Source organism: Peromyscus maniculatus, chromosome 2 (assembly GCF_049852395.1).
Source record: "Peromyscus maniculatus bairdii isolate BWxNUB_F1_BW_parent chromosome 2, HU_Pman_BW_mat_3.1, whole genome shotgun sequence".
Taxonomy (NCBI): Eukaryota; Metazoa; Chordata; class Mammalia; order Rodentia; family Cricetidae; genus Peromyscus; species Peromyscus maniculatus.
In genome coordinates, this window is record NC_134853.1 from 32,951,306 (window position 1) to 32,963,405 (window position 12,100).

Here is a 12,100-nt window from a genome sequence, read left to right on the forward strand (position 1 = left end):
GCTGAGGGGCTGTCTACTGCACTCCACACTCACTAACGCCCATGTGGCTTCGTCCTGACACTATTGAAATGAGATGAACACAGTGTGAAAATGTCCTCTTAGTCCCACCAGATCTAACCTAAGTGTATTTATAGCAGGCACTTTAATGTGCTATCTTGTTGCCAAAGAGCTAGCCATTCAAAATTTTACATTTGTGAGAGTCAGTGTTACAAGAATACTTATCTCTGATCTAACAATGAAACTCTAGCTATGTAAAACAAAAACAAAATTAAAAGAGAAAGTAAAAAGGAAAGAAGGCAGGCATAAAATTTTTTTGCGGAAAAGTTATTTTTAAAATATGGGAGGAGCCAGGCGGTGGTGGCGCACGCCTTTAATCTCAGCACTCAGGAGGCAGAGGCAGGCGATCTCTGTGAGTTCCAGGCCAGCCTGGGCTACAGAGTTCCAGGAAAGGTGCAAAGCTACACAGAGAAACCCTGTCTCGAAAAAACAAAACAAAACGGGAGGAATGGAAATAGGTATACGCTGAATAGCATCCTAACACACAGTGACGTGAACATGGGGACCATTTCTTTTTATTTTGAGTCTCCAACAGCCCAGACTGACCTTGAACTCCTGATCTTCCCGGTCAGCTTCCTGCATGCTATGATTATAGGTGTAATCACCAACAGAGCAGGATATTAACTTTTTAAGATAGACAAAACAGTGCACAACCTTTATTTTTCCACAGAACACTCTACTTTTGAAATTATTCTGGATAAGGAAAAGAGAGGACCACTGAAAATGCAGCAAGCTATCCAAATAAACAGACACACTATGAAACATTTATGATAGGGGAACCTTGTTTCACTCAGGTAAGTGTGGGATCACTCTTATTTCTGACATCATTCACTGAAGATTTTTGGAATTCAAGCATGAAAGAAAGAAAGCAATCTTATGAAAATAAGAGGAAAAGACTGGGGATGCTGCTCAGTGGTAGAGCACTTGCCTAGTATGCACAAGGTGCTTAGCAGAGTCAAAAAAGAGGTGTTGGAGGTGGGGACAAACAGAGACACTGAGGTACTCTCTGTAAGGCGTAACCTAAAGAGACAACAGATATGCTTACTGTTATTATTACATTTATTTATTTAGTATGCATATGTGTGCAGGAATGAGCATGCAATGGCATGTATGTGGAGGTCAGAGGACAACTTCAGAAGAAGGTTCTCTCCTTCCACTATGTGGGTTACAGGGATCAAACTTAGGTTGTCAGGCTTGGTAGCAAGTGCTTCCATCCACTAAGCCATCTAGCCAGTCCTTTCCCACTTTTTGAGTGTGTCTCACTAGAAAGCCCAGGGTGGTCTTGAACTCTTGATTTCCTTAGCCTAAGGGTGCTAGATCATTTTAGCCAGGTATATCATTACCACATCTGGCTAAGTTGTACATTCAAAAAGAAATTAATGAGCAATTTCAATTCTGGAATTCTTTCTTAGTGTTTATGATGTCTTCAAGGCATCAAACTCCCTCATGAAAACAGAGGGTAGAGATTAGCCCGCTGTCCTGCTGGAGGAAGTGGAAACACAGGGTTTCTTCTATTTTCCTTTTTTCCTTAAGGTATGAGGGCATGCTTGGAAAATACAGCAAGTAGTCTGGTTCACACTACACTGCTGAACATGTGTTATTAAGATCATCAGTTAAGAAAGCAACCTACTTATGTAATGCTTTTTTCTTTTTCTTTTTTTTTTTTTTTTTTTTTTTTTTGAGACAGGGTTTCTCTGTGTAGTTTTGGTGCCTGTCCTGGATCTCGCTCTGTAGACCGTAGACCAGGCTGGCCTCAAACTCACAGAGATCCACCTGCCTCTGCCTCCCAAGTGCTGGGATTAAAGGTGTGTGGCACCACCGCCTGGATTGTAATGCTTTGAATGAAACAGAAAGTAATTCCTTTGGTAGGAGATCATACTTTTAAGTCGCTAGGAGAGAGACTTTATCATGCCTTTTCCTTCCTGCCTTCCTTCTTTCCTTCTGTCCTTCACTAGGGACACTAGCGGTGGGACCCAGATTCTTAATGCATGCTAGGCAAACAAGTGATCTATGAGATAAACTTTTCAGCCCTTCCATGTAGGTTTTTGTTTGTTTTCCCTGTTTTGTTTCTCTGAGACAAAGTTTAATTTAGTCCACACTGGCATCTGATTCACCATACAGCTGAAGATGATCTTTAGTTCTCGATCTTCCTGCTTTTACCCTTCCAAGTGCTGGGATTACAGACACATGCCACTGTGTCCAGGCTTTCCATGCAGTTTTGATTTGAAAATGTTGCCCAAGAAAATCTAAATTAAAAAAGTGTTGGGCCAGGGACACAACTCAGTTGGTAAGGTGCCTGCCACCCAAGTAAAAGGACTTGAGCTCAGCTATCCAGTCCTCACATAAAACACTGGGTATGGCGGTATGTTTATAACTCCAGTACTTTAGGGTAGAGGGGGATATGGATAATAGATCCCTGAAACCACTGGCCTAGTACAACTGCTGAGCTCCAGACTCTGACACACAAAAAACCAATGTGGACCATGATCAAGGAGAACACCTGACATGACCTCTGGCATCCCCGAACAGCCACTTGCACATCAACACGTACAGGTATCACATGCAGTACTAAGACTCTTCAGGCTAATGGAAGAAACCCTTAAGAAATTGGTAAGTCAGCTCTCCATTGAAGAGAGGTCAGAAGGCATAAGAATGCACAGTCCAATGGAGAACTCCAAGACAGAGCAGATAGAATGTTTATCACCGGAAGGATAGCTGTGGCACACATGGGAAATAAGAGGAAATCTATATCCTGCAACCACCCTCGGCAACTTGCTTGTTTTCAGCAATATAGTCTTAGACTGTGTATTTTCTTTGATTACTTTCTCAATAGCGTCTGCATTGCCAAGTGAGAAACTAAAACTGAGTGAATAGAGGAAGACAGACTAGGGGTATATGATAATTACATTCCCTGCATTTCATAAAGGTTCATGCCAACTTGTGATTCTCAACTGTCCACTTGCATGAAATTGGACTGTCTTTGTATACTTCAGCTAAACACATGTAACACTTGATGCAGTAAGAGACTCGGGACTCCAGTATCTCCTACTAAGCAGACAGATCGAGATGTTCAAATCTTTAACACTGTGTCAATCTTCTCACTACCAAAGGATGTTGATTATTTCTGCTTTGGAAGAGTGAGATTGATTTTCATAAGTGCTGCATTGCTTATCCTAATAAATAACCAGCTTTTCACTATTATTTTAAAATGAACTGGAGACTGAGGATATAGCTCAGTGGTAGGACATTTGCCTAATATACACAAAGCCTCATATTAGAACCCCCACACCACAAATGAAAGCAAAAACCAAGTACCTAGTAAGTTTCCCAATTTTAATTTTTTTTTTTTTTTTTTTTTTTTTTTGGTTTTTCAAGACAGGGTTTCTCTGTGTAGCTTTGCGCCTTTCCTGGAACTCACTTGGTAGCCCAGGCTAGCCTGTCAGGAGGTTAATCCAATTTTAATTTTTAATATAGTACTATTTGTACTGATAATCCATAAAGGCTAAAGTGCCCCGTGGTCCTTTTTAAGTATGTAAGGGTCTTAAAACTGTGGCCTTATGGCACGCACTGTAACTTTACTTCTATGTATCTAAAAAAATTTCACTCATAAATAATCTTTTAAAAAGGAAAACCAGGTTACTGAGTATACTGCAAGAGGACTCACAAAGCTGGGCAGTAACTAGACTAGCATTTGCAGCTTGCAATCATTTGCTTATTCTGGGTTCATATTAGAAAACACCATTTAAAACTATATAGAATACATGTAATATTTACTCATCAAATGGGAAAGTAATGGAAATAGGATATTAAGTTAGGAGGCTTCAAGTGAACAGACTGAATCAAATTAAATTAATAAATGAGCTTCCAGGATAAATAACTATATAATAGTGGTATTTTTATTTGACATCACATTTACTACTTTTTTTAAAATTTAGACTTGGTGATTATTTTCCTTAAAAATACAATTTCTAGGAGCTGGAAAGATGATTCTGTGGTTGAGAGCAGCTGCTATTCTTACAGAGGGTACTGGGTTTGATTCCCAGCATCCACATGGCAGTTCACAACCGCCTGTAACTCTACTCATTCTAGGGCAGCCAATGCCCTATTCTAGCTTCCACAGGTATCTACTGCATATGTGTGGTGTACATATACTCATACAAACTCACACAAATACATAGAAATAAATAAGCATTTAAAAGCATACATGTATCCAGTCCCTGGAGTGTTTCTATTCAGACCACAAAGCCCAAGCAGTCACTCAGATTTGCTAACTAATGCTCAGTTCTTGCAAACACATCCACTGAATATTAAGAAAAATCTTACCTAAGTCCATTTCATTTCAGTGCTATAGAAATTCTGTCTAACATATTTAACATTAAACAAAACAAGCATGCAAGGCACTTTTATAAATGCTATACTTACTGTATCCCAGATCTGGAGTTTTATCTGTTTCCCATCAATCGTTATCATTCGAGCACCAAACTCTACACCTAAATAGAACAGAAAATAATTTGTTAAAGGAACTAGTGAAATAATTCACACTCAACTACTAAACACAAAGTATTTGTTTTTAGGATATGCGATAAACACAGCTGCTAACTTTGGAAAATATCTAAGCTAAGTCAGAGGTCTCTAGAAGCTTTCTATCACTTTAACTGAGTCATCTAGACTCTAGATAATCTAGAGCATATTTTACTACTCTGCATATCCAGGTCAAGGGCCAGGAGTGATGAATCAGGCCTGTCTTTCCAGCCCTTGGGAAGCTAAAGCAGGAGAAACCGCTTTGAGTTTGAGGCCATCCAGATTACACAGCAATATTAAAAAAAAAAAAAAATTACAGGGCTGGGCTGGTGGCATGTGCCTTTAATCCTAGCACTTGGAAGGCAGAAGCAGGGGCATTTCTCTGAGTTCAAGGCCAGGTTGACCTACATAGTGAGTTCTAGGATAGCTAGGCTATATAGAAAGACTCTGTCTCAAAATCAAAAAAAAAAAAAAAATATATGATTATACTCAGGCATGGTAGCATATTCTTGTAATCCCAACATTGGGAGATTGCAAAATCAGGAGTTCAAGGCCAACTTCAGCCACAAAGTGAACCTGGAACCAGCCTGAATTTGATAAGATCTTCTTCCAAAAAACAAAGCAAAACAAAGCCCCTTACAATTTGTTTAGCTGTGACCAGGAGGATGAGATAAAAAGATAGTTTGTCCCCCATGATATACAGCTTGATGCTTATTCTATTCTTGGGACGCATACAGTCAATACATAGAACTTATGGTGATGCTCATGTTTTTCAGGCTCAGAAATACTGGCACTCTAGAGAAAAGAGACCCACAAGTCACGATGGACTAGAATGAAAAATGCAGAACTGTAAAATTATGCCACAGAAAATACAATAGTTTTTACACATCTGCTCATCTACGCACGCACACATGCATATTAGTAGCATATGTACTTTTTTTATATCTGCTCTGGCATAGACATACATAAAACTACCACCCAATGGCACAAAAGCCCTTCAAAGCCAATGGATAAACAGACAAAAAATTTATTTACTATGTATATGTGTATGATTTTGTGTGTGTGTGTGTGTGTGTGTGTGTGTGTGAGAGAGAGAGAGAGAGAGAGAGAGAGAGAGAGACAGACAGACAGACAGACAGACAGACAGACAGACAGGGTGCATGGAGAGGATCAGAGACAACTTCAAGAAGCATTTCTCTCCTTTCACCACCACTTGAGTCCTTGGGATCAAACTTAGGTTGTTAGGCCTGGCAGTAAGAGCCTTCAATCACAGAAACACAGAAACACTTCATAGGCGCTATAAAATAGACCCACATTCACAAAAACAATTTAAAACTGACAAGATAATAACCACTTTTTGTTGTTTTGTTTTACAAAACCTGGAAAACAGTAAGCTGAATAAAAGCCGGGGTGAAGAGAAAGGAGTTCTCAGATGGAAACCATTTGAGATGTCTTAGATGTGTATATTTAGATATGCAGCTTGAGATGCACACGGTGGGGGAGGGGCTAACGAGAGAGCTCAAGGAAGAACACACAGAGAACTGGGTACAGTAGTGAAAACTTCTTTCACTTGGGAAGTGGAGAAAGAGGATTAGGAGTTCAAGGCCACCCTATGAGACCTTGTCTCAACAAAACCACCACACTACCAAAGAAGGGAGGGAAATAGGAGCAGAGACGAGAGAGGAGGGGGAAAAGGAGAGGGAGAGAGACAGAGACAGACAGGGATAATTTTTTGTGAAGAATTTTGTTAAAGTGACAGAAAATGATTGAAAACAGCCATGACTAATAATCACTATAAAAGGAAAAGTTAATGATGCAGGAGAAAAGAACTGCTAAGGCGGCCGCTTGTGAGTATGTGGTGAGGATCTTCAGAGATCCTCCACAGCATCTGGAGTAAGCAGTTCCTTGGCACAGTGCTCTTAAGGTAGAGCTGCTGGAACCTGTGCAAAAGTTTCTTGACTTGTCTTATTTTTCTGAATGAAATACAAACCAAGATTATCAATGAGAGTGAAAACAGGAAAAGCACTACATGGTTAAACACAAGAACATAGGATATGGTTTTACAGACAAACGAAAATACAGTGCGACTGTCAGAAAATACAGACGGTTCCCTTGAATATCCTGAGAAATGAAAACTGAGACTTGTTAGCGTGCGCTTCTCCAGCTGTGTCTAATGGTGCACATGCAGACATGGAGCAGACATATGTTTGTTTACAAGAGAATAAGGAAATGAGAGGGCACAGGGAGGGAAGGAGGAGGGATAGAAGGGCATATGGGAATGATAATGATTAAGTTAAGCCTGGGAAGCAGGGAAGTGAGCAGCTGAGTGAAAAGATGGTGGACCAATGGGTCACAGGTGGCCCTGGAAACTGAGCTGGAAGATGAGAGAGAAGTATGAAACTGAAATTCTTGAGTGGGTCTAGACATCAGTATGAACAAAGTCCTGGCTGTGACTGGGACACTAGGCAGCTGAGGTAGAGGCTGCAGGTTCACTGCAGTGGAAGAAAGAGGGACTGAGAGACTATAATGTGTGTTTGTGCTCATGGCGGACCCGACTAACTGTGTAATCAGTATTTAAGTCCCTGTTTACATTTCCATATCACACTGATGGTGGTGGTCCAGGCAATCCTCCAAATTTTCAATATAATTATGTTATGAAGCTATTTATAAGCAGCTGTTTTGCTTCATCTTAACATCTCTCAGAGACAGGATCAACAATATATGAGGACATTGTCTAACTGTGATGGGTATTTTGTTGTCCACTTAACTACATTGGGAGTTAACTAAAACCCAAAAATGTCTGGGCACATCTGTGAGGGATTTTTGCTTAACTGGATCATTTGAAATGGGACGATTCACTTCTGGTCCAGATAATTGAGGTAGAAGACACACCTTTAATCTAGATCTTTAGAGGTAGGAAGTCCCACCTCTAATCTGGGCCACACCTTCTGCTGGAAGCCTGTTTAAAGACACACAAGAAGGAAGCCTTGCTCTTTGCCTCCTTGCTCTTGCCCTCAGTAGCAAGTCCATTTCCTTACTGGCATTAGAGCCGCCTTTTCAGGATTCCAGTGTATACTTAAGACCAACTCAGACAATTGGCCTTATGAACTGAACAACTACTGGATTCTTGAACTTTCCATTTATAGCCACCCATTTGATGGATTAGATGGACCATAGCCTATAAGTCAGTCACTCTAATAAATCCCCTTTATATATGTATGTGGAGATTCATTCTATAAGGTGTCACTCTAGAGAACCCTGACTAATACACTAATCCAATCTTTTATTTCCTCTAATTTCCTAATCTTTCACTTCTTCTCTTCTATCATTTAATATTTAATGAAAGAATTATTTTATTTATTTTTGTGTGAATGTGTCTGTGTGTGAGTGTATATGTACAGGTATGCATGCCTGTGTGAGCATGGAATCCAAAGAGGGTGTCAAAATCCTTCAGAGCTGGAGTTCCAGGTGTGTATGGATACTGGGGTTGAGCTCTGGTCCTCATAATTACACAGTAAATACTCTTAACTACGGAACCACCCCTCAAACCCTCTATCATTTAACACTTTCTTGGTTATTGTCTTAGTTACTGTCCTTTGCTGTGAAGAAACCAACGGACCTCTTATTAAAGAAAGCATTTGATTGGGAGTGTGCTTACAGTTTCAGAATGTTAGTCCATGGTCATCATGGTGGGAAGCAGACAGGCATGGCACTGGAGCAATAGCTGAGAACTTTACATCTTGATCCAAAGGCAGCAGACAGAGAAAGAAAAACTGGGCCTGGTGCGGGCTTTTGAAACCTCAAAGGCCATCCTCAGTGAAACAACACTCCAACGAGGCCACACCTCCTAATCCTTCTAATCCTTCTTAAACAGTTCTACTCTCTGGTGACCAAGCATTCAAATATCTGAGGCTATGGGGGCCATTCTCATTCAAACCACCAAAGTCACAGCCCAAGCTTAAATAAGTCATATCTAGCTATCCATGAGGCAAAGGCAAGCACACAACAGAGTGAAGACACTTAGCAAACATTCCAACCTACTGAATGTAGGTTCCCTGAACACAGCAGGTAAAAGCCAAAATGCCCACATACATTTTCCTTAAGATTTATGCTGACTGTTTAGAAAAAACAATCCTGATCATAAAGTTTTAAAACATGACTTACTTATTCATTTACCACCTAAGTTGGAGCTGGGCATCACACTGAAATACTCTGGCTGTTTTCCAACATTTCTGCACCTTTCCTGTCAATAAGAATTCCTTATAATAACAGACATACACTTTCATTTCCCGTACCTGGAATAAGAAGCACTGTCAAGCCAATGCCACAGAGAAGAGGAATCTGAGAAATGAAAAAATACTGGAGAGCAAGCAGCTAAGCCTCAATGGGGCATGCTGTCTTTATGGGTTAGAGAAAAGCAAGAGAGAAAGTTAAGAAAGCAGACTGATAGAAACCATAAGCTCAAGACCCAGTGTTTATAAAGAGCATACAACTGACTAATTGAACTAAATAAAAATATGCTAGCTAGTGTGGTGCTTTGAATGAGAACTGGCCTCCTTAGGCTCGTATATTTGAATGCTTGGTTCTTAGCTGGTGGAATTATTTTAGGAAGGACTAGAAGGTATGGCCTTGTTGGACGATGTGTGTCACTGGTGACAGGCTTTGAGGTTTCAAAAGCTCACTCCAGGCCTAGTCCCCCTCTCCCCACAACCTGCAGATCCGGATGTAATTCTTAGCTACAGATCTAATGCCATGCCTGCCTGTCTGCCACTATGCTCCCTACAATGATGGTCATGGACTCACCCTCTCAAACTGTAAGTAAGCCCCCAATTAAATGCTTTCTTTTTCTTTCTTATGCTGTTTTGTTTCTTTTTGACACAAGGCCTTACTATGTAGCTCTGGTTGTCCTGGAATTCACTCTGTAGACCAGGCTGGCCTTGAATTCACAGAGATCCGCCTGCCTCTGCTTCCCAAGTGCTGGGATTAAAGGTGTGTGCCATTAGGCCCCTGTGGTGGTTTGAAAGAAAATGACCCCAAAGGGAGTGGCACTATTAGGATGTGTGGCCTTATTTGAGTAGCTGTGTTCTTGTTGCAGGATGTGTGTCTCTGTGGGGGTGGGCTTTGAGTTTTTTTTCTCAAGCTTCACTCAGTGTGATAGTCAGTCAACTTCCTGTTGCCTGCAAGATGTAGGAGACTTGGCTATTTCTCCGGCACCATGCCTGCCTGCATGCTGCCATGCTTCCTGCCATGATGATAATGGACTAAACCTCTAAAGTGTTAGTGAACCACCACATTTAAATGTTTTCTTTATAAGAGTTGCCGTGGTCATGGCATCTCTTCACAGCAATAGTAACCCTAACTAAGACTAAATGTTTTAGTTTATAAACTGCTTTGGTTATGGTGTCTCTTCACAGCAACAGAAAAGTAACTAAGACAACTAGCTAACATTTAAGGGTTAGGGAATTATGATGGTAATTATGTGACGATGCGTCTAAATCACCACCAGGCCCGAGTTGGTAAGATGAACAAGCTGACCCTGGGCCTATGGTCTGAGCTGACCCACATATGTAGCTCCCAGTTAATAAGAGCCATTAAGTGGGTCTCTACCAAATCGAGGCAGTGAACTTTCTTTCCCAAAGAGCTTGGATACACATTTACAAAAACCTTTAATCTTCTGAACAATACAACCTTGGAGCTGTTCATAGTTAACTATTAATTGCCACAGAGACAGGAAAAACAAAAACAACAAACCACGGGGATAGGCAGAGAGAAAAATAAAGCAGGTATGAAGGAAATGCGTGGTAAAGAGGCAGAAGTTTCCTTCCACTTAAAAGCTTTAGGCCGTTCTTCTGGCCTGATCCAGCTGTTCCCCTCCCCCAGTTTCTGTAGGACACAAAGAAATACTTAAAACAATAAAGTCTCATTTTGCTTAATCTATGAGGTGGATTTTGTTACATAAGATGAAGTTTGAAAAACCCCAGTGCCAACAACAACAACTCTATATCCCCAGAGCTGTTGGTCAGAGGGCTGCCAGAGCATATAGAACAATATAAGCGGTTGCCATTGCTCCAGCATGCCCAGCAAAACTTAAATAGTCACATATTATTACTCAAGGCACTAGAGACTTTGGTAGCAGGACATGAATAAATCCAGCTGGAATTGACCTGGACGCTTCCTTCCTGCTAGCTAGCTCTCACAGTGTCAAAAGGTGCTACAAAAGCTGTTAAGGAGAAGTTATCAAAATCTTAGCCAGCTGTGATTACTGAGCTACAAAAATCAACTGGCCTGGCAAGATATGCCCATTGGCATGTCATGAATATCATGCAGATAACTGCTTTCTGATTGGATTCAAGGCCCAGTTCACAGGAGGAAACTCATGCCTGGTATTGTAAACCTGGCCAAGAACACATGAGGAGGGAGGTCATGGGCCATAAAGGAGAACCAACTATTATTATTTTGCTAAATAAACATAATATCAAACTATCTTCTAAATACTTACACTAATAACTATAGAACAGTGCAGCTTTCAGCCAGTCCTTAACAGAGAAGCTTCTTTTTGCAGTGCAGAGGGTTAATACAGAGTCACAACCAGTCAAAGTGCAGAGAAGAAATGATTATGGAGTACCTGACCTTAAGTGGGACATATATATCACACTACTTCGAAGCCTCTGGGAACATTGTGGAAGGGGTCTGGAGAAGACTGCATTGGAGCACAGTGCTGGAAAGAGTATCTTCTGGACATAAAACAGCTGACAGACTCATGAACTAGCTGCAGCTGCACTTACGTAAGACTGAGCCCATCAAATTTCATCACAGAAGAAGGGTGAGCTCGGGAGGCCCCACCTCTCTTGAAGGACAGTGAATGGTGGCTGGAGGCAGGGGGTCACTTTCTTCAGTTTCATCACTGGTAGGTTGCCCAGGCTCCAGTAAATAACCTCCCACCCACTCTTATGCAGGCTATTTAAACTCAGTGGGTTACACATTAAAAACAGACAGGAAAGTAAGAGAGGGGCTTGCTGAGAAGGGTTTCAACAGGTAGGTTATGGGCAACAAGGGCTACAGTTCATCATATATGCATATACATACATGCATACACACAACTGTCAAAGAATCAAATTTTAAAAAATAGGGGCTGGGGATTTAGCTCAGTGGTAGAGCGCTTGCCTAGCAAGCGCAAGGCCCTGGGTTCGATCCTCACCTCCCGGAAAAAAAAAATAGAAAAAAAAAATTGTGAGGGCTAGATGTGAAAAGGAGATATACCAACCAGGGTCTTAGTCAGAAAAGCAAAAGGCATGCTTCAATATTTAAGTACCTAGTGTACAGAACTGCTTACAACACAGGAGGAAGCAAAGAAGAGGAGGGGCCTCAGCTCCCAGATGAGGCACAGCAGGGAGCTGCAGCTGTTTCTTGACCAGGAGGACACAGGGAGACTTTGGGGTCAGAGCTCGGGAGCCGCACTAGCAGTGGCTTGCCAGCCAAGGGACAGGAGCTGAAGCAATGGAGAATAGAAGTCTGCCCAGGC

At 41.3% G+C, this 12,100-nt stretch overlaps 1 protein-coding gene across 1 annotated transcript in view; it reads right to left on the reverse strand.

The window, feature by feature from the left end:
* Window positions 1-12,100, reverse strand: part of Rab2a (RAB2A, member RAS oncogene family) — an 89,163-nt gene that overhangs the window by 39,944 nt on the left and 37,119 nt on the right. The window contains exon 3 of the mRNA XM_076563933.1: window positions 4,480-4,547. Within this exon, the coding sequence (XP_076420048.1) occupies window positions 4,480-4,547 (68 nt within the window). The remainder of the gene's footprint in view (window positions 1-4,479; window positions 4,548-12,100) is intronic.